General features: G+C 41.4%; 2 protein-coding genes across 3 annotated transcripts in view; one reads left to right on the top strand and one right to left on the bottom strand.

The window, feature by feature from the left end:
• Nucleotides 1-15,347, top strand: part of rnf13 (ring finger protein 13) — a 44,397-nt gene extending 29,050 nt beyond the window's left edge. For both annotated transcript variants that reach the window (XM_054788892.1, XM_054788893.1), the window contains 5 exons: nt 817-907; nt 2,059-2,164; nt 2,389-2,482; nt 10,773-10,853; nt 12,593-15,347. In XM_054788892.1, the coding sequence (XP_054644867.1) occupies nt 817-907; nt 2,059-2,164; nt 2,389-2,482; nt 10,773-10,853; nt 12,593-12,948 (728 nt within the window). In that variant the 3' untranslated portion in view covers nt 12,949-15,347. The remainder of the gene's footprint in view (nt 1-816; nt 908-2,058; nt 2,165-2,388; nt 2,483-10,772; nt 10,854-12,592) is intronic.
• LOC129188426 (profilin-2-like) lies at nt 14,834-21,726 on the bottom strand. The gene is made up of 3 exons (XM_054788895.1): nt 21,376-21,726; nt 19,740-19,929; nt 14,834-16,313 (listed from the first exon to the last, which is right to left on the bottom strand). The coding sequence occupies exons 1-3, from the start codon at nt 21,502-21,504 to the stop codon at nt 16,216-16,218; spliced, it is 417 nt and encodes a 138-aa protein (XP_054644870.1). The 5' UTR covers nt 21,505-21,726; the 3' UTR covers nt 14,834-16,215.
• Nucleotides 21,727-23,190: the final 1,464 nt, after the last annotated feature.

The following is a 23,190-nucleotide window of genomic DNA, read 5'->3' as shown; positions in this document are numbered from 1 at the left end:
CGTACCCCTAATGAGGACGAGTGGTGTGAAAAATGAACAATGCATGTTGAAATTTTAAGTTTGGAACAGTATTTCATACCCCAACCTGGACCAAAATGGTGTCTTTTCCTTCAATTTGGATGACATTCTCGTAGATTAAGGCATTTAAAACATAATTTGTACCGAAATTAACACAATAAGCCAACACATAAATTACATATAAAATACACTAATAGAAAGATTCATATAAAAGTGAATTGAAGCCGTAATAAAATTCCTTACTTTGATTCCTGTGGTTGTCTTGCTGGGAGGAGGAAGTCTACCGCCACACTGCTTAGTTATCACTGTCCATTTCATAGGAGAAGATCCTTCCACATGTTCAAGGATACCATCTTTGTCCTTGAAGATGGTCGCGACACTTGAAACTGCTTCGAGTAGAGGTGTCCAAACGTTTTCCACCGAGGGCCCATCCATCCATTTTCTATGCCGCTTCTCCGCAGTAGGGTCGCAGGGGTATGCTGGAGCCTATCAAGAGGCAAGAGGCAGGATACACCCTGGACTGGTCACCAGCCAATCGCAGGGCACATATAGACAAACAACCATTCACACTCACATTCACACCTATGGACAATTTAGGGTTGCCAATTAAGCTAACATGCATGTTTTTGGAATGTGGGAGGAAACCGGAGTACCCGGAGAAAACCCACGCAGTTTAAAAGACTCGACATGGAGACTAAATACTTGCTGATTGTTCTGCTTTGCTCTTGACTGAGATCAGCAAGAACTTTGATTGGGAATGGTCATGTGACCTAATGCTTTTTTTCCTCCCTCCCCCAGTGGATGTTCTGAAGCAGATAGATATTCCTTCTGTGTTTGTGAGCGAGGAGACGGCCAACTCTCTGAAAGAGGAATACCTGTATGACAAAGGGTAAGTTCAAGTTTTATAGTCCAAGAAACCCCAAATAACCGCTTATTTTATAGCAATGCTACCAAAAAATTGGGTGAAGTTATGTGATGCACTATATATAGCCTGTACGGGTTTGATTCCTCAACACAGCCATTGGAGGTGTGGAGTGTCCATTAAATCAAACTGACGGGGAAAAGCCAAAAGACAAAACAATACGTGCCTTATGATACTCTTGAAAGTTTTGGTGGAGTGTTAGTGTTTTTTCCCCCCAACTGCACTATACAGTCATCCCTCGCCTCGTTATAGCGGTTAATTGGTTCCAGACCTGACCGCCATAAATGAATTTCCGCGATACAGGATTCAGTGTTAATAAATAGAATATTTTTGTAGTTAGAGCATAGAAAACCTGTTTATGACTTTCTAAATATGTTTTTTTAACATTGTCAGAGCCCTGTAGACATGAAATAGCACACCTATAGCCAACTTTACACTCCTGTTATTCATTGTTTGCAACGCATTGCAGGGTCTTGTGACGGCCGCTAGCTAGCAAGCTAGTGAGCTGACAAGCTTTCTATTTCTTTTCTATATCTTTTCAACTTAAAAAACGTACCACTTTCACACAGAATGGGAGGAATATATCTAACTCTTATCATGTCGGACATGCCATGGCTGACTTCATGCTGTGTTAAGCTAATGGTGTCATTACGGCCGCCTGGTGATCAGAATACTGCATATCACTTGTATTTCGGTATGTTTTGACTAATAATAGACCATACTCTACCACGAAACAGCCGTCATTTATTAATTCATTTCTGAAAAGCCACGATACAGCGAAGGAGAGATAATTGAACCGCAATATTGCGTGGGACAACTGTATACGCAAAACAATGCTTTTTAAAATACTCATTTATAACAAGGCATGCTGGTTAACCCGATGCCAAGGAAGTGTATGCATGGGCTCCCCTGCATGCCTTATTATGACATAGTATTGTTTGGCATGTATATTAGTGTGTAAGTGTCTGTTCCATTGTGTGTTACGTGTGTGTTGCACCGTGAGTGAGGCGGGCATTGGGGTTGATGTTGGTTTGTGATGTGTGAGTATGAGTGTAAATATCAAGCTGATTCACTGCATATACAGAAGGGTGACGTATGGAAATGATGGTGTTTTCTAGCGGGCGTGTGATCCTCATGCCTGACTTCAGCCTGCCGCTGGAATACTACCTGATCCCCTTCCTCATCATAGTGGGAATCTGCCTCATCCTCATTGTGGTCTTCATGGTAGGTGATCCAAGTCTTCTCATGCATTTTTTTGTAGCACCGTGAAGAAGAAGAATGCCTTTTAAAGGAGTAAAGCCTTGTAATCTTCTTAAAAAAGCCCACCAACGAGCCAAATTAATTTGGCAAATGAAAGTCAGGAAATCAGTTGAGGCAAGAAAGATTGCAAACAATTGCCGCTGTTTACGGTTGCGTCAATTTGTGTTGTTCTTTCTTCTCATGTCAAGATCACAAAGTTCGTCCAGGATCGACACAGGGCCAGGAGAAGTCGCCTCCGCAAAGAGCAGCTAAAGAAACTTCCCATCCACAAGTATAAAAAAGGTACGTACCTCTCCCGCTCGTCGCATGAGCACTTTCTCCTGGTTTGACCCAGAGGAGCGTGATCGCCAATGCATTCTGACACATCATTCTTCCACCTTGGAGCTAATCGGATTATTACGGACTCCGTGTTTCCCCTCTGAAAGCCCCCCCTGGGTGATCAGAGGTCTTCTGTGTTGAAGCTGGACACGTGACTGATGGTTAAGAATGTGTTGTCAAGCCAAACTTGGAGGATAATGTTGGGGAGATGTTCAGCTTGGTGTGGTGCGGTTTGGGTCAGGAAAACCCTGTTCAGGCAGGATGGCGCCATGGAGCACACAACCAAGTCCACTTTGTTGACTTTATTTAACATACTGTCATGTATTGGTGATATGTGGTTGGGGAGGAATGTTTTATTTTGGAGAGCTTGAGGCACTTCTTCTCTGTTGCTGCGTTTTACAGAGATTTTCAACAAGTGTTGTATAGTTAGTGCTTTTTAGATGGATGAGGGTCCCACATCGGTACCTGCTGCTCGTTGAGAAGAGCTGTATGTGCCGTCATGTCACGAGACGAGTCACTTTTTTTTTATTGAGTATCTAGAAGGGTTTGATTACTTACGTCAGCAGTGGAACGGGGCGCACCGTGGTAGAACTACAAAAAAAATGTTTAAAAAGTGGTCTGATATCAACGCACACATTTCCCTTTTTTTCGGCATGTTTCTACATTTTTCCTAATTGATACCACATTTTAGATGAATATAAGCTTAACTGCCCTGCGTTTGGCTGGCGACCAGTCCGGGGTGTACCCTGGAGCTTAGAAATTCTGTTTCGTTTAAAGGTGGACACAGTGACTCAAAACGGGGATGAAGTTATGCCGAAAATGAATTGCTGTAATTCCAGTTTAAAAACATTTAACATAAAGAAGCTAACGGCATCAAAATATTAGCCAAGTTGTAATTATTTTATGAGGAACTAATGTCTTTTTTAACTGACCGACGTGCCAAGCCATGCATAAATGACGTGAAAAGAAGAAGAAAAAAACCCAGCAAAATGAACGCAATACATTTTAATGGCCGATGGGTCGGACTAAATGATAAACGATAATTCTAAATGCTTAGAATTAACAGGTGACTTTAATTAACAGTGTGGTGACAGTACCTGTAAACCAGAAACACAGCTTTGTGTCACCCCTCCGTCGTAATCCTCAGTATTTTTTAAAAAGTTTTGTTGTTGTTGTTTTTTTTTTTGCATGTGCCACGCCAACGGAGGGGTACTGAAAAGTGGGACGGTTCGAGTTAGATATTTTGGGAGCTTTACGGTGGAAATGCAATAAAATGCGTGCCAAACAGAACCAAATTGTGCTGCTACACAGAAGCACGCCACCTGCGCCACACACACACACACACACACAACCAGGATAATGCATTGTTTTGCAATGCAAACACACATTTTGCTGTGCTTATGTTTTGTTTGTGTCTATGTCTCCTGCAAAATCGCCCCCGCTGCCTCCAATCAGCTGCGAGGTGCATAATAAGCAGCTCCCTTCTAAATCGACAAAGTTGTGAATCATTCAGGTTGATGTTTTGCTCCATCAAGTGTACTCAATGAGCTTTCCTGCAGCTGCTGAGATGTCCATGACTCAGCCCCTAGAGGGTGGGAGGCGGCCTCTGCCAGCCGAGTATTGGGTGACGCTGGGAGGGGACGCCAAATCTGGACTTAATCACCTTTTTAAAGCAAGCAGTTGGAGCTTGGAAGGGTACCAAATGATGACTTGAGTGGTGTACTTGGATTTATAAGGTGGATGTTTATTTGAAGTGAGACCAATAAAGGTCTGAGCTGGTTTAAAAGCCGTGGTTCTGCTCTTTGCTTTGTGAAATCCAGCCAGCGTGCATTAGTCAACTGGTAGAGGTACACCGCCGCATACATTGGAACATTCTCAAGTGTAAAAAGGAGTAAACAAATGGAACACTAAGCAAAAGCAATAAAACACACTGTTTACATGATTGGCTAATGAGGATGGCATAGTCTTTTTTTTTTTTTTTTTTGGGAACACTGACACACACAGCCTGCCGTCTTTTGGAATACAGTCATGCCTCGCCAGTTTGCGCGCCAGATTTAAAAAAATTTCCAGATTTTTAAAGCATTTTCGAGCATAAAAATGACTGACTAGAAACTAAAATAAAAATACAAGGCTTTGTGATGATATGTCGTATTCCACACTGGTCACTAGGTGTCAGTAATGTTACGACAATGTTCGCTGAGACACACAAACAACTTAAACGGCTTAAAACTCTTCAATACCAAAGATGGATTTTTTTAACGTTTTTTTGCACGAGAGGCAAAAAGAGGTGATGATGTAAGTGCACAATAAAAGAGGTGACTTTTCATGTGGTTTTAAGCCATAAGACCGGCCACAAGGTGGCAGAAGTGCATTTGATAAGAGCTCGGCATGGATCTTTTGCATGTATCAACGCGCTTGACAGCAAGGAGGAAGTGAGTGGGCTTGGAGGAGTGTCGTGTGCAGAAGGTTACGCATTGTGGGGAAATACTGTCTTATCAGATGTCCACGCGCATGCGCGCACGCGTACACACACAACAGTTAAGTTCCAAATGTGTGTGTTTGATGTAAAACAACCCTTTTTTGTGTTGTTTATGTTGTGGTGTAGTTGTTTAGATATTTGAGCGGTCACAAAAGCAAAAAATATTTGTGTCAAAGTGAAACTTATGCTTGAAATATATTTTTTCAAGCTGGTTTTCTCATTTTTCTTGTCAGGAACTGATATTTTCCTGAAACTTACCTATGTTCAACTGCTAATAACTAAAGAACATAAAAAGGTAGAAACAAACTTTTTTTCTAGTAAAGACGGGAGTCTAATGTTTCTTTTGGTGGGTTCCATGTTTATATAACCATAGAACACAATATTCTGTGGGCCTTGAAAGATCAGTCAAAATCATCTAAAAAAGCCGCTACTGAAGGGGTTGAATTTTGAAAAATGTCTGGGATTGAATGAGTTAATGCACAACATAATCAAGTTTTTTTGTTTTGTAATATCACTGTTTGCTTTCTTTGGAACTGTGCAAGGGGCTGCTCACAGGAGGCGTTCAAGCGCACTTGGAGTGCCAAAATATTTCAGCTTTCTTTTAAAATCTTCATCAGTTTTATTTTTGTAATATTGTGACTTAAATTCCATAGCATTTGGACTTTATTCCTATAATATTGTAACATTTTCCCCAGCCTAATTTTCCTACATTTACAAACTTACTTTGTTTTGTTTCTCATATTACGGCATTTAAAAAAAACAACATATTTTTTCTTTAATGTCAACTCCATGCTACTAAAGCTACATTATTTTTCCTCACAGCATTACAAGTTTTTTCCTGTAAAACCACAACTCTTTTCTTGTACGTCTTTTTTTTTCTCTTGATGTTTTGGCTTTCATACTTCATTCTCACAAAATTGCAGCTGTTTTTTTCCCCATTGTTTGATTTTCCAACGATGTCAACGTTCTTCTTGTAAATGTTCTTCTCGTAATTGTGACGTTATTCCCATCATATTTTGACTTTATTCTCATAACCAAACTTTTTCCGCAACCTAATTTTCCAAAAATCGCAACTTTATTTGTTGTTTTGTTCGCTTCTAATAATGTTACGACATATTTTTTCTTTAATATTTTAATTCCATGCTCCTAAAATGACATTATTTTTCCTCATAATATTACAAATTTATATTCTCGTAATTGCAACACTTTTTTTCCCATTTTTGCTGGGTTTCTAGTTCAACTTTGTTTTTGCAAATTTTCTTTTCATAACTTTATCCCCAGAATATTTTGACCTTACTCTCGTAACATTACAACTTTTCCCGCAACCTAATTTTCCAGAACTTGCAGCTTCGTGTTTTGTTTGTTTCTCATAATATTATGACTTTTATCAAAAATAATATTAAAGAAATGGCATTTTTTTCCTCGTAGTATTACGATGTTTTTTTTCTTGGTGAAATTACGACTTTCTCATTCGATTACCACATTTTTGTCTTAATATTTTCTTAATACTTTGACGTTATTAATTTTTGTGTTAAAAAAAAAAAATGTTAAATTATGTTTTAAGAATTGTGCTGCGGGCCAATAAATAAAATGTAAAAAACAGCCATAGGCTGAATTTTGGACATTTTTTGGACAGTTTTGTTGTGGAGTAAATACTGTAAGGTTTGTGATGAACAGAGCAGGCTTTTGCACAAATGCCCCCCTTGAAGACGGTCATGGTGCGTGTGTGTAATTGGTGCACAATAGCAGCGCGAGCAGCTGGATATGAGACATTAGATCTGTGTCAATATGCAGGATTGCGTAACGGCAGCTGCCGCGCCTGTCAGCGAAGGCCGCACGCCGCTCTAGCATTAACTTCCCTTTGGTTGCGGAGCCTTGCGTCGCCCCCACTCCACACCGCAACGCCGATTCAGACTTTCGGCGGAGGCCTGCTCGCGTAGCGCGAGCTCTTGGCAGATATTTTCAGGCCTTTCTTTTGGAGAAAATAAGGAGAGCTGTCGGCGTCCCTCCCCCTGACCCCTGGCCTCTATGCTGATGCCTCACGCACACGCACACACCCAGACAGAGAACAGGGCAGCTGCAGTGTCTCAGCAGTCTGCACAGAAGAGCTCTCTCAAGCAGCATTCTGGCACCCTCTCTTTCACTGATTCGTCCTGCTAGCACACCCGCGCTGCTCATCTTAAGTTCAGTAGGACAGCGTGGCTCCTCCGAGAAAGACGCTGCCGGATTAATCATTTTAGTAAAAGGGAGCGTTGCTTATGATTGGGCATCTAGCAGATGCCTGGAATTGAAGAGGCGCCTGGCGGGGGAGTACAAATGAATGAAAAACAGTAGGATATCCTTTATTATCGCCCATTTTCCCTATACTGCAGGGGTGAGCAAACTACGGCCCAGGGGCCACATCCGGCTCCCAAAGTATTTAATTTAGTAGTCAGAGTCAGTCAGTGTGAGAACAACCTTTTCATGGTTTAAGTAGCTTTTCACTTGCAGACGACCTCACCAAACAAACACAAGCCAACCAATAGGTGAGAGTTTTGGACATGAAGTTGTATGACGTCCCCATCAGCAGTGAAGTACATCGACGGTAACTTACACCCCCAATTGGTCCCGATATACAAGTCGGTCTGTCACGATAACAAATTTTATAATTGTGCTATAAATTGTCGACAATCGATAGTTTCGGCCTTTTTTTTTTTTTACACCATATTATCATTAGGTTGTTTATCATTCGATGATCACTGTGTCATGTCACATTTAAGCCACTAGGTGGTACTCTAGTGTGGTGTATCTGTGTGAGGCACAGAAGATGCCTACTTATGAATCGCGGGGCGTCACCACTTCACATACCCTGGGTATTGCAAAGCCGGCACTATACATTCACTTTGCAGATCAAACACCCGAGCAAGCGCTTTCATTCATATTAGCGTTTGCTTGCTAACTGCTAGCTAGCATCAGTGTATTCAACCACTACATAGCTAGCCCCCACCTCCACATACTGAATCAAAGATGCTGAATAGTTGACAGGACGCTCACTCTTGCCCTTAGTTTGACTATACAACCAATGCGCTCGGACGCAAGCAGAGTGAACCCTCTTGTCATCCAGCCTGTGTGCTACAGCAAGACGAGGAAACGGAACAGGCATACGTACGTGTCGCACGTGTCAATTTATCGAGGCGTCAAAATTGTTTCCACCTTGTTTTTTTCTATCGTTGGATTCATCGTTTTATCGATTATCGTGACAGGCCTATATGCAAGGAATGAAACATATTAAAAAAGTTTCAGCAGCGGGCGTTTTTCCGATTCATCATGAAATAATAGTTTAAGAAACGGAAGTGGAGAAAAACACGCATTTCTATAGTGGAGCTCGTCACGCGAAACAAAGCCATGAAACAATTGACTTTTTTTCCGACATAACTAGCCGCTACAAGTGAACAGATAACTTTTGTTATAGATAGCATCTTACCGCGCAGTTAGTTTATCCATAATCGGAATAATAAAGGCAGAAGTTGCATCTGTGTGTGTGCGTGCGTGCGTGCGTGTAGCAGGAGCGAATCAGGAGGGGAGCATAATGACAGCTGACTGATGAAGTGACATTTACGCCATCAACCGAAACTGCCTTCGCAATCGACGTCATGGGCACCCCTGCCCTAAACGATGGCTAGTTTCGGCTTCGGTCGTGTCGCCGTCCGCGTGTGTCCAAGCGAGTCTGAGGGGGAAGTCGACATAAACGGGCTCCACCGTCTTGCAGGTGCACACGGTTTGTAATGAACGACCCCGTTTTCAGCAAGGTGTGTGTTTGCGCTCACGTCTTTGTCGTCCCTTTCTTCACTGGAAAGCCACCAGGCAGGTTTGTCAAGTTGCGGGAACGCACACGGCGGGTTTATTAAATGTCAACTCGCTGGGTTTGTCGTCACGGCTCGTGGGTGAAGGCACGGCCATTGGTTATATTCAACTGATAGCAGGGTAACGTATGTATAGTGTGTGTGTGCGTGTGCATACCATAACCTGGAACACCACTTCCTGCATGTGTGAGGGATCCAAGCTTGGTGACGGAAAAAAACAACTGGAAGTAAGATGAAAAGTTTGCTCTGCTGACACCAAGAGAGAAAAGGAGTGAGGAGGAGGGCGGGTGGATGATGATGATGATGTGACTCCCCGTCCATATACGGTCACATGCGGGGGCCTGGGCGGCGTACACAAGAGAAAACATGCTCACTTGGAGCTTCCATAAACACAGCAGTCTCATACGAGTCCACCCTCCAGCCTGGTCGGGGTGGGGTGGAGCGGAGCGGGGGCTAACTGTGGAATCCGAAAGGGAGGAACTGCATGGACGGATTGCTAAACGTGCTCATAGCGAGGTCTTTTACGGCACCACAAACCTGTTTGGAAAGGTGGCACCCACAACGTGAGGAAAGCTCCACCACAGAGCCAATCAAGTGAAGAAAAATGAGGCCACTAATTGCCGTGACCTCTCATCGCCGTTGGCTCTCGATGCAGCTACCAAGCACGCCACCCCAGGGTGCACTTCTCGCTTGCTCTTGCCGTTTTTCTTGACACAGCCTTAGCGTTTTCTGGTTTTCCTGTCCTGCCTCATGCAAGGGGGGGAGGTTCCGTCTAGTCGCCCCTGAGAAAATGTCAGTTTTACATCTGTACATTTTAAGTCAATATTTCCCATAATACACCCCAAGCAATTCAATTAGGTTTTACGTGTCACGCACATGAAGTGAATATTATCCAAGAAATAAACAATGACATCAGCACCTTTTCAAAACGATAAACTGGAAGCAATTTCATGACAGCACATTATAGGTAAATGAGTTCCATAATATACCCCAATTAAAATTTGACATAATAAATATACCCCTAGCATTACGTTTCATTTGTACAATAAGTACATTTTAAGTAAATAATTACATAATATACCCCAAGCAATTTCATTATTACATCAAATTTAAAATTTTACAAAAAATGTCATTTTAAGTAAATATTTTCCATAAATACCCCAAGCATTTAAAAAAATATTACATAAATAAATTATTACAAAAAATTACATTTTCAGTAAATATTTTCCATAATATACCCAAAGCAATATTACATAAAAATAAAAATATTACATAAAAATTATATTTTAAGGAAATATATTTCATAATATACCTCAAGGAATTAAATATTCCATTAAAATTAAAATAGTACATAAATTACTTACATAAAAATGACATTTAAGTAAATATTTTCCGTATGTACCCCAAGCATTTTAAAAAATATTACATAAAAAATTTAAATGAATACAAAAAATTACCTTTTAAGTAAATATTTTCCGTAATATACCCTAAGCAATATTACATAAAAATGACATTTTAAGTAAATATTTTCCATAATATACCTCAAGCAATTAAATTAAATTTTATATAAAAAAAATAATTTTAAGTAAATATTTTCCAAAGTATACTCCAAGCAATGAAATAAAATATTAGGTAAAAATGTAAATAGTACACAAATGACATTGAAGTAAATATTTTCCATAAAATACTGTTGCGGCACCTTTTCCACCAACCATGCAACATTTCTGGAGCTTTTACAATTTGGGATGATGAGATATCTTGTGTGTCCTCGTAGGTCAGCTGTCTTAAGGCATTCATGCTGCCATTAAAAAAAAAAAAAAAAAAAAAAAAAAAAAGACCATAAACTTTTCCTGGCAGGGCACCGTGTTGTGAAACCCACCGAGTGTTTACTTAAGCCTGTAAGCCAAAGTCAGAGATGTGCTTTCTTTCTCAGGAGACGTCTACGACGTTTGTGCCATCTGTCTGGACGAGTATGAAGAAGGAGACAAACTGAGGGTCCTGCCATGTTCTCATGGTGAGTCTGCGTCTACGTGTGCGCCGACTCACCAGGAAATGTCTTTGGACATGTCAGGAAACGATAAACTGTCATTGAGGACGGTACATAAAAGTAAAACCTGGAGAGTTTTGTGGTCCAAAACTCAGAAAACGATAAATTGTCATTGTTGGGGGCAGTACATGAAAGTGGTAAAACCTGGAGAGGTTCAAAATAAGAACGTTTGCATTGTTATAGTCAATAAGTCAGGAACCCATAAATTGTCGTTGAGGACGGTAATTTAAAGTAGTAATATAAGTCACATTTTTTATGGCCTAAAAGTCAGGAAGCGATAAATTGTAATTGTTGGACGGTAAAGGAAAGTAGTAAAACCTGGAGAGGTTCAAAATAAGAACGTTTGCATTGTTATAGTCAATAAGTCAGGAACCCATAAATTGTCGTTGAGGACGGTAATTTAAAGTAGTAATATAAGTCACATTTTTTATGGCCTAAAAGTCAGGAAGCGATAAATTGTAATTGTTGGACGGTAAAGGAAAGTAGTAAAACCTGGAGAGGTTCAAAATAAGAACGTTTGCATTGTTATAGTCAATAAGTCAGGAACCCATAAATTGTCGTTGAGGACGGTAATTTAAAGTAGTAATATAAGTCACATTTTTTATGGCCTAAAAGTCAGGAAGCGATAAATTGTAATTGTTGGACGGTAAAGGAAAGTAGTAAAACCTGGAGAGGTTCAAAATAAGAACGTTTGCATTGTTATAGTCAATAAGTCAGGAACCCATAAATTGTCGTTGAGGACGGTAATTTAAAGTAGTAATATAAGTCACATTTTTTATGGCCTAAAAGTCAGGAAGCGATAAATTGTAATTGTTGGACGGTAAAGGAAAGTAGTAAAACCTGGAGAGGTTCAAAATAAGAACGTTTGCATTGTTATAGTCAATAAGTCAGGAACCCATAAATTGTCGTTGAGGACGGTAAATTAAAGTAGTAATATAAGTCACATTTTTTATGGCCTAAAAGTCAGGAAGCGATAAATTGTAATTGTTGGACGGTAAAGGAAAGTAGTAAAACCTGGAGAGGTTCAAAATAAGAATGTTTGATGCATTTTTATGGCCTATAAGTGAGAAAATGAGAAATTGTCATTGTTTGGGGATGGGAAAGGAAAGTAGTGAAACCTGTAGAGGTTCAAGATAAATTGCTAACTGGATGTAATTGTCACATTTTTGTGGTCAAAAAGTCAGAAGACAAATTGTCATTGTTGGGACAGTAAATGTAACTAGTAAAACCTGGAGAGGTACAAAATGTTTGTTGCATTTTTGTGGTCAAAAAGTCAGAAAACAATAAATTGTCATTGTTGAGAATGTTAAATGAAAGTAGTAAACCCTGGAGAGGTTCAAAACAAGAATTTTTAATGCATTTTTATGGCCTTAAAGTCAGAAAACGATAAATTGTCATTGGTGGGACGGTATATGAAAGTAGTAAAACCTGGAGAGGTTAAAAATAAAATGCTAACTGGACATAATTGTCACATTTTTGTGGTCAAAAAGTCAGAAGACAAATTGTCATTGTTGGCGACGGCAAATGAAAGTAGTAAAACCTGGAGAAGTTTAAAACGTTTTGCATTTTTGTGGTCAAAAAGTCAGAAAACGATAAATTGTCATTGTTGAGGACGGTAAATGAAAGTAGTAAAACTTGGATAGGTTCAAAATAACATTTGCTGCGTTGTGATGGTGGAAATTTAAGCCGTGTGATTGTCTCCGCAGCGTACCACAGCAAGTGTGTGGACCCCTGGCTGACCAAAACCAAGAAGACGTGTCCCGTGTGCAAGCAGAAGGTGGTCCCCTCGCAGGACGACTCCGACTCGGACGAGAGCGGCGCCGATGAGAACGAGGAGGCGTCCGAAAGCACCCCTTTGCTGCGTTCGCTGGCGTCCACCAGCGCCCACTCCTTCGGCACCATGTCGGGGGCGTCTCGCTCGGACCAGTCGTCGGAGTACGAGGACGACGGGCTGGACAGCAGCAGCAACAGCGATGAGGATGAGGTCACCGTGGAGACTGTGGTGGTTCAGATGCAGCAGTCCAGCCCTGACAGCCACCATGACGACTTGCCTCACGCTTGAATGACTGCTGGGACACTGAGCCGCTTCCACTACTATACTGTACTCACTACATACTCAACATACCTTTTCTTGCTACATTGCGGAGGACTTGGCTGGAAGTGATAGGACGAGAGACAGACATACAGTAGACTACTGTATGCAACACACACTCGCCTAAGATGCCAGACAAAGTACAGCACTACGTAAATAAGACACATTACTACACATGAATGATTTCTTGTACTCATCCATGCACCTTCAACTGCTATGCAGCCTCCCCTCCTCCATCACACTTCTTCTATACCAGACTGTGGAAGTATACCAAGGACTATTAAGGCCACAATCAAAGAAAAGTGTCAAATTATGAGGAAAAAGTCAGTTACAAGAATAAAACTGTAATATTCCAAGAAAAAAGTTATTTTTCATAATTTTAGAAGACTTGAAGGTGAACAACTAGTAGAATCGCAAGGCCAGTCTTGAGAAAAACAAAAATATGCCTTTACATTTATTTAAATGGCAGTTTAGCTTGGCCATGAGTAAAGTATGAGACAAAAGTGTTGCAATATCACAATTTATTCAAGTATTTTTATTTATAATCTTGCATGGATAAAAAAAAAACGAATATGAAAAAAAATGTTTTAAATAAAGACGGAATATTTATATTTAAATATTGCATGATTTATCTTCATACAAACTAGGGGTGCCCCAGTCGATCGACCTATTTCCATGAAAAAACACGTGATTGACATGTCTTATAACGCCGATCACGTCCGCCCGCTACGACAGTATTGCAGCAACCAGCCTGTAGCGACCGTCTCCAGCCCACTTTTCTTTCACACTGTGCAGGCGTGCTTAAAGCCAGAAACAAACATGTCTGCCGTGTAGCCAAAACACTGGACACTCAGTCGCAGGTCTAAGTCGGATAGCCCAAAAAATGGTTGGCTTCGTCACTCTGGATAGTCAACTGTCGGTGGAGGAAACAAGCTGATCTGGCATCTCAAGTCTCCTTAAAGAAGGCGTCTGATCTTAAGTTTCACCCGATATTTGAAAAAGGAAAATATTTTGTCTCAATTGTGATTTTGTGGTTCCCCTTTCATATATTGCCCAGGGCTCACCAACGTGGTGGCCGCCAGCACCAGGGAGCCCCCCACAAACCTGCTTTTCCTTCAGGTTTTCAGTTAATGTGAGAACACTAGAAAGAAATGCATTCTGAAATACACATTGAGGGTTGAGGATACCAGCATTGTTATTCGGTTTGAAATAAACTATGAAAATAAATGCCACCAAAATGAGTAGCTCTCGGCCAGTTTCATTTTGTAAAAGTGGCGCACAAGGAAAAAAAAAAAAGTTGCTGACCCGTGATATTTTATAAATGTACTTAAGCTGTATCGGACAATTTCACTGATTGGTATCGGCAGCATAAAACCCTGATGGGATCATCCCTAATATGCACACACATTTAGACTTTGTCCCGCTCATAAAACGAGCATTTATTCTCAATCAGCTTTCAGTGTGGCCTTATTACGGCATGGTAAACTGGTGATGTGTTCACTGCACACAAACGCATCATGTTTGACAAGCCTTGTCCAACTCCCCAGCCTCATTTTGCCATTTATATACGCTAACATTGCTTTGACAGTTACTTTTGCCGCGCTTTCATTGCAAATTCACTTGAATAAAAAAAATTAAAAAAAAGATAATGAAATGGTTAATTCCCCCATCTGTTAACAAAAATGAAGGCTTTTCCCCCCAAAAAGGCAAGCACTGCACAAATTTTCCATGATAAAATGTAACTGCTGGCTGAGACGTGGACGCAGTGAGTGCAACTTTTCCTGGAGGCAACAGTCACACCAAAAAAAAAAAAACATGTCATGTGAGATTGAAATAATCACAAAAAACAACTTCATCTGGTTGGAATAAATTTATTTTGATCTGTCTGTAAACAAGGTGATAAATCAATTTATGGCATTGTTGCTTGTATGCACTGACAAACTATCCCAGATACAAGAAAAAGAAAGTGAGAACATAATCAGCAAAACAGGACTTTGAAACAAATTTGAGGAGTACACACGTCTCAAGGCCTACAGAGTGGAGCTGAAGCTTTATTCAACAAAAACGTGTGTTGGGGGGAGGGGAGGGGAGGGAGGGGAGGCAAATGAAATGACTAGCTCATAGTGGGTAATCAACAAGACTGCTAACATTATGGCACAGGATACATTGCTTCCAACCAATCCCATCTCCCAATGAGTGTCGCTTGGACTTTAGCAGTTGGACGTTACAGTTGGCGCTAACTGAGTCAAGGCTCAGCGCACAGTGACAGAAAGAAGGCAATTTATTCCACAGTTTCAGTTGTCGACACGGCGAGATTTGTTCAAATGCAGTGTAGCTGAATGTAGGAAATCAAAGAAAAACATGAAAAATGGAGACTACTTCCCCGCTCACCTCCCCTGCAGCAACAGGAAGATTAGAATCTGCTTGGCGTGTTGGATCAACACCCGAGCTTTTACGACTACACTTGGTCCTAGTTTAAAAAAAAAAAAAAAAAAAAGCTGGGACTTCAATGGCAACCTTTCAGAAACGATATTTATATTACAGGAGCTGGCAAAACAAAAACGGTATCAAGTGCCTGAGCCAGTAACCGTGGAATGTCCGTTGCTGTGGGTGGACAGGTGGAGTCGTGGTGTGGGGGGTTGGAGGAGATGCTACCAGCGGCAACGCTCACAAATCTGCTTCATGATCGTTAACCGGGCTGGTCCATACATACACTCGTCCCCCCCAATAACTACTACCCCTTGACAAGGATGTATTTACCAGTCATCTGTGAGGTTCCAAGTCGTGTTTTTTGTCAACGGGAAGCAAAAAACAAAAACAAAAAACAAGAAAATGGGGCAGACGAGCGAGACGGTGGACAGAGATATGCACGTGCAAGTCTCCCCTCCAAAACGTTAGCGTTGGGGGAGGGGGGAAGACGCCGTGAGCTTAAGGGAAGAGCTCAGAAGGCATCGACAAGTTAACGTTGACTGGCGCCGATTCAAAGAGCTTTTCAAAAAGTGTTTGGCTTTCCTTTTGCTGGTCTCGCTGGAGTAGATTTGATGTGACTTTTTTGCTATGAATCAACTTAAGAAAAAAAAAAGTGGGGTGGGGGCAGGTGGGTGGGAACAGAGAGAAGGCAGAAAAAGAAAAACAATGTAACTACTAACTAGGATGGGAGGTGGGAGGTGTGAAATGCAACAGGGCGGGTGGTTGGTGGGAGAAGCAGAGTTGATAGGTGGCTGGGCACGGGATGCTTTAGTATCCAGACTGCTTCAGGTACTCAGTCATGGTATATGTTTTCTTGTTGAGCGTCCCTCCGTGGATACCTTCCTTCCCCATGACCATAACCAACACTGGAGTACAAAAAGGAAAACAAAAACAATGTTGATAGCAGTGCTGGACAAACCTAAATCACACAAATATGGCCGAATGCCACACAGCATCTTAACCCTGTACTGTCACGATACTCTTTGGGAGGAGGGGGACCATGGCCTCTGACTTTTATGCTTTTTATTTTTATTTTAAGTCCCCCCCCCGAAGGACACATTAGCTCGTTCAAAGCTACAACTAAAACCCTGAATCCCGCAAGTATTTTGCCATTGAGTATGCCTTCTTATTCAATCCGTCTCCATGGACCCCTTCCTTGCCCATTACCAAGACCAAGACTGGAAGAAGAGACAGAAGGGACACTTACAGAAGAACAAAGTCAACAGGTGTGTGTGTGTGTGTGTGGTGGTGGTGGTGGTGGTGGGGCCTACGGGATGAAGACAAGGGGACATTCACTTCATCCGTGCTGCTGCTTCATGAAGTCAATCATCAGGAGAGTAGCGTGATGTGCGTGTCTCATGTCACGTATGGAAAATGTGCACGTTTAACCCAGAAAGCTACGATGTAAGCTTTTGACGCCTCCAGGTTAGCAGCAAAAGCAGAAACAAGTGAATGTGCCACCAGTGCAACAGTGTAGATAACACAGCATGCTTCTTGTACACGCCTGGACACAACAAAAGCACTAACGGGTGGGGTCGGGGGTGTCATGCATTCAGGAGAGAAGCGTGCAGATACAGGATTGGTATAAATAGGTATGAGCTGTAGAAAGATTGACTGGGCAGGAATTGGGCATCGGGGCCCATAAAGGCACATTGGTACAACTCTTGGGGGTGGGGGGCACCCACTGAACACAATGGAACCTCCAATATCAAACACCTTTAAGATGCAATTAAAGCTGAACTATGCCAACACACACCTCAATGCTCTAATCACGCATGGCAGAGGAAAAGTGATGCCAACCATAGAATGTCTAGCGCATTATACCATGCATATCATTTACATAGACTGACAATGGGCTGTGTATCCACCCGCAGCCCAAATGAAATCAGATGAAAAAGATGGGCCATCGGCAATGTCCTTACGTATAACACTAACGGGGCCACAGCTTTGAGCACCTGGACAGTGTAACATGGAGCAAAAAGTTACTCTATTCAAGTTTCAACGGCATTCTACGCACACAAATCACATAAAATGAACCCAAGCATGCCCCACAAGTCACCTTGATTAGATACTACGCGGTACAACAGGAGAGTTTGCTTGCAGCGTCAAACTGGTTTTCGCCGTGGGCCTTCACGATTGCCCTCCGAGGGCTTTTAATGTCAAACCATAGTGGAATGTCGTTCCTATTGTTTTACCAGCAATTTTACATTGAAATAAGAAGCCAACAGATTTTCTGTCAAAAACAAATACAAGAATGTTTCATTTTTTAATTCAATTCATATTTTACAATAAAATATAAGCATATAAGTGAAATCCGCAAAGTAGTCAACTTCATTTCATTTCGGCTATCAGTCATGGGATACATGCTAACTGTGTTGTCCAACTTGTTCAACAAACATGTACAGCTTTAAGATGATATCACAGGTGCAAGCAGTATCACCAGCTGATGAGTAGTTCAAAGAGTATTGGCTTCACCTCTTGGTGTTATTAAAGTGTTCTATTCAGACATGACGCCAGTATTTCATGACAAATGAGCACAGAGTGGTGATGTGCTGTGTAAATAAAAGTACAATTTAAATATTGCCAGTCGCATAAAAACAGCTCACCTGGCTTGACCAGTGCTGCAAGTTGGATAGACCTGTGCTACCAGAACCCTGGACATACATTTCTAAAACCAAAATATTTAAATTGTCATTTTGAATGTAGGTTTGCGTGAAATAGTACAAAATACAAGATCTGTTCATATTCTGCTGGCTGTTGATTTTTTTAAATTGCGGACTCAGCATCGGCAGCAGTCTGCTTTCCTATGCAGCCCATAACCACAGCTAAAAAATGTATTATGGAGTTGCTTAATTTAACAGCCAAAAATGGGCTAAACCACTCATTGCACCTAATGTGCGTTATCGTTGACGCCATTGAGACGGCCACCTATCTGATGCCTGTAAGCTCAACTTTTTGGCCGTTTGTCCATTGTAGTCTATAGTGGGAGTAGAGCCATTTTTTTAAGTAACCAGACCCCAATTCAATACTTACACAACGCCACTAGGTGACATCGCTAGGGCCTTGAATGTCAGCCGATACAAATAAAAAGATATCACCTCAGACCATACATAGGTGGAAAGTTAAAGGCTTGATCAGGCGATTTTACTCAAAATTGCAACAATCTGAATTAGAAAAACTGACACGTTTACTTCTTGATGCATCTGTTGTGTAGTTTTATCGACACCGAGCATAATACAGCGAGGCTCAACGTGCTCCATGAAGCGTTTAAACCCAACATCACTCGCCACCAACAGGGGCTAGCGTCCCCCCCTCCAACTTGCACAAAAGACACAGCCACGCACACTGCTGACATCACTTCTACTCCTTGCCAAGCATGCCGTTTCCACTTGTAAAGCAAGCGTATTAATGTTAACTATTGAGACAACTTTTGGAGGTACCATTGTGTTTTAGTAATGAGCAAATAGAGCACAAACCCATCTTAAATGTAGGTTCAGGGAATCTAATCATTCTACGATTTGTGGCGGTGTCAGCTGAAAGTTAAACCCTTTACCCTAGGTTCCCACGGCGGCACAAGTGAATAAAAATGTCAAAGTAATGCCTCACGACGCAGAAAGGAGAGAGCATGCAGTCCTTTGCTCTGTGTTGCATTATATGCACAAGTTTGATTTTGTGCCTTAACAGGTTTTAATCTTCAAGATTTCATTAGTGTTTCAAGCCCCGCACAGCAGTCAAAACCTGTCACCGAGTGAGGGTTCCACCAAAAATGAGGCTTTAACGTTTGTTTTGAGCTTCAGATACCGCTTCATCACGATTAAGTTCTCCCATTAAATTAATATGTAGACAAACGTAGCCATCGTGAGTGTACAAAAAAAATTCACGCTCATATTTAACCATTCAAATGTAAGGATGCCGGCATCAGACTAAATTAATAAATGTAGGAAAATTACTTACTGCTTGTTTTATCAAAATGGACCATACAGAATACAAATTTGGCCCACAAGTACCATAAAGTTAACCAATTAGGTATGTTTCATACCGTGTTTCACAATTCACTAAAGAGGGAACAAGATGGAATTTGAAGGCTTATTCCATTCGTACTAAACAAAAACTGCCTAAGAACAGCCAGTGCTTCAGTTGAACAACATACCATTAGGTATCATATTGATATGTAGATTGTGTGTATAATTCCACATGCATGGGTCATAATACTACTACATCTACAAATGACTACGTACAAAATCGGAGAGGCTAAGATGACTTCAAATGTACCAAGAAGAACAAGGACTTACCTTTGGCAGCTCTGCCTACAGAAACATTGTACGTGGGCTCTCCTCCTTGAGTCTTTGTCCGAATGTCCATTGTCCCGTCATCACCTTGGAGTTGATCTCTGATTACAGAGCACTTCTTACTGCCTAAGGTTAGCCCATTGGTCAACAAGCCATTGCGGTCAGTACACATTATCGCTTCAATTTCAGTGGCCTGGACAGAAACGCAACAGGTTAGGGCATTTATATCCACGTACTACTTGGTGTCAGACAAATAACAGAAAAATGTCCTCTAGAGTTCATTATAAAGACTAGCTTGTATGCCATTTTGCAGAAACACGAGCATGCATAAACATGGAGCTTGACTATTGAACATTGACATGCAAACAAGAAGAAAAAAGCTCCAACAAAGGCGTTGCCCTTCAACTCCAAGCAGAAGTGCACAGTCATAGCAGGCGCTGCTAGCATTCAGGAAGAGGAAATGCTACCAAGTGTTAGCCTCAAGCTAGCAACCGACATGAGGTGGAATAACGCCAGGAGAGCTGACAGCTGGAACCCCAAATCTCTGCTTTCACGTAAATATCGGTTAAAAAAAAACAACAAAAAAAACTTTGCTACTATGCACGGATGCTAATGCTAGCTTGTCCCGGTAGCGTGCTACTTTGGGGAGAAAAAGAGGCTACTTTGAAATTTGCTTCGTTTCAAGAAGATCATAAGGTGTCCAAATAAAAAAAAAAAAAACTTAATATACAAACACTTCTGTTGTGTTTTTTCAAATATGGCGGACAAACAACCATGATTCACTGTGTTCAATTTTTATCAATTTTATGGGGAAATGGAGGCTCCTTTAAAAGAAATGAAACAAAGTGCGTTTCATACATCCCCCAAAGTGTTCGAAATAGGCAAGAATTGTATTCAACTTCAAAATACAAACGCCATCTGCGGCAAAACTCCTTGATTAGCCTCCATGCCGAATGAATAAAACGGGAGAATGCAGCCGCCATCTTGGAAGATACGGGGCGGTAGCGGCTGTCGGTCGACATTAAACTAAAGGAGGAAGAAGACAAATGAAGACTGGAAGAGGCCAAAAACGTTCAAGATCAACGACTAGAGTGTATGTTTGAGCCGCTGCCTTTGCGCAAATGCCGCTAGTGCACTCGTTTTCCAAATGAGGATGGCAGGCCTGTTTTAAGCTAACATTAAGCTAATGGAGGCTTTTACGGTCACATTCTTTATCACGGGGTTTCTTCGCAAGACGCACCATAACGGTACTTCTTGGTGTTAGTAGGTATTTCATCAAAGTCGCCATTATTTGATAGATTCTTTAAAGTGCCGCGTATGGGCTTCCGGCTAAAGTGAGCGCTGCAAACGCTAGTAGGTAACGCCTGCTATGTTCGCAGTCTGGCTCGTTTAATGTCAACACTTTGGAGAACAAAGGCGTGTTTTAGTCCATTTCGACAGCCGTTATGGCGAGTTAGCCGTGAGAACAAGCGCTAAAAAGCCGGGCTCGTTTGAGCCAAGAGCCACTTGTGTGAGCACCGGATGCCATGTGTGCTACACTATCTGCCTCACCCCTGTCCACAAGGCATGGCCCATGCATGAAAAATACAGCAAACAGCAAATACTCTCTACAACAGTGTACAAACATGAGCATACTAACCGTCACGCCAGCAAACGGGCCACCGGGGTGCGATGCCCAGACGTATTTGGGCTCACCGTGGCCAACAATGGCCGCGTCCTGGCAGGAGCCATCGGCCATCAGGTTCTCCACGTAGTTTTGCCAGGACATGTTTTCTGGGGGAGTCTAACATAAAAAAATAAGTTCACAGACGCTTCTCGAACCACGAGGGTCGCAGGAGAATACGACAGTTGTCCGTGGTTTAATGGCTTCCAGCAAGCAGAAAAATAGCACCCAGTTACGTCAAGTCCAGGTTTTCTTCTGGTCTTGCAAACCAAGAGAGAATGCAGCTGCGGCTAGACAAGCGCTTGGGTGTAGCCCCGGCTAAATCACTCCGCGAGAGTGGTGATTGGCCCGCTGCTTCATTGCGTAATATAGCGAGCGGCGGATGAATACACTGGCACTAGACTCAAGCGACCTACTTTATATCTTGTGATTAATACTGTAGTCCCAAATTCACATTTACTTATTCATGTCATAACACCCTGTGACTAAAAACAACTTATCTTAACATATTCACCGAGCCTACTGTGAAAATACGTTTTAAACCTATGCAAATGTCGCTTTGATTTCTGCATTTTTCTACTTGGAAGTCAGAAAAAGCAACCGGAAGCTTCACGGTATTAAGCGTAAGTGGAAGCCGAAGCTGTAAGATCACACTTTTGTATCTAATGTCACGTTTGTACGTACAAAGTAGTGTCAAGAATAATGGCAAAGCAAACGCTCAACTTGAACATACCTTAATTTGCTCCGTAGGAGTAGGTCGGATCGATTAAGTCGGGCAACAGGCACTGTGTGTCCGTGTGCTGTAATGTCACCACATTTGCGCTCTTCGGTCGATGTAAGCGCGATAAAAGTGTTCTTGATAAAAGTCTTTCATGTCTGTGATGTGAACACTGAACGTTTGTGCTTTGTGTACCTACAAAATGCCACGTTACTTACATTTTTTTAAAATGATCTTCTACTTCTGCCATGTTCCAAAGTACAGAAGACACCACTATAAAGTTATAGTATTTTGGACCACTGTAGACCTATTGAGTCTTCAATTAAATACTTCAATACATTTGAATATACAGAATATTTGAAACATTAATGTCTTCCAGTAGTTATTTATAGATTCACTATACACAAGGAATGGAATATTTAAAGAATGTATTTCCTTTGATGATTTTACAAATATACTGTAACACTGCATTTGTCCAACATAATCAGTGCCATATATCACATAAAACAACGTGATATTAAGGATTGGGACAGGAGTTAACAAATGTTAGCAACACTAGCATAGCTGTGTGAGCTACAGTGCTAACATTTATAGGTTAGCCTATTTGCTGAAAAAACCTAAATGATCAAACTTACAGGACCCACGTCTAGAGCAAACTGACGGATAGTTGGCAGAGCTGCAGGCTTTATTTACTTTATGATATGTAGCAAAGCCTTTTTTTTTTACAAAGCTGTCCTCCTTGAAATGGTCGGCACATACACATATTACACTGAGAACATCATTTAAAAAGTCAAATCAATGTAAATACTGTACATAGGAAGTACTATCCTGCTGCATCCACCAGAGGAGCTGTTGAGTCAGTCTCACTCCGTTTGTGCTCAAAGAAGAACAAAATAGGAAATGGAAAAAATGATTAGACCACCCTTGCCTCTTCAGTTTCTTGTTCATTTTAATGCCTGATACAACTAAAGGCGTCTTTGTTTGGACAAATATTACAATGACAACAAAAATAGCTCATAAAAGTAAAATTTTTTGGCAGTACAATGCTAGAGCTATTCATGTAAGAACTTAAA

Source organism: Dunckerocampus dactyliophorus, chromosome 10 (genome assembly GCF_027744805.1).
Source record: "Dunckerocampus dactyliophorus isolate RoL2022-P2 chromosome 10, RoL_Ddac_1.1, whole genome shotgun sequence".
Lineage (NCBI taxonomy): Eukaryota > Metazoa > Chordata > Actinopteri > Syngnathiformes > Syngnathidae > Dunckerocampus > Dunckerocampus dactyliophorus.
This window is presented reverse-complemented; position numbering and strand designations above follow the sequence as displayed.

Coding starts and splice junctions, on each gene's coding strand:
- LOC129188426 (XM_054788895.1), bottom strand. CDS start 21,504: ATGTCCTGGCAAAACTACGTGGAGAACCTGATGGCCGATGGCTCCTGC. Junction 19,930..21,375: donor GCCCGTTTGCTGGCGTGACG/GTTAGTATGCTC, acceptor GTTTCTGTCCAG/GCCACTGAAATTGAAGCGAT. Junction 16,314..19,739: donor TGTAGGCAGAGCTGCCAAAG/GTAAGTCCTTGT, acceptor TTTGTACTCCAG/TGTTGGTTATGGTCATGGGG.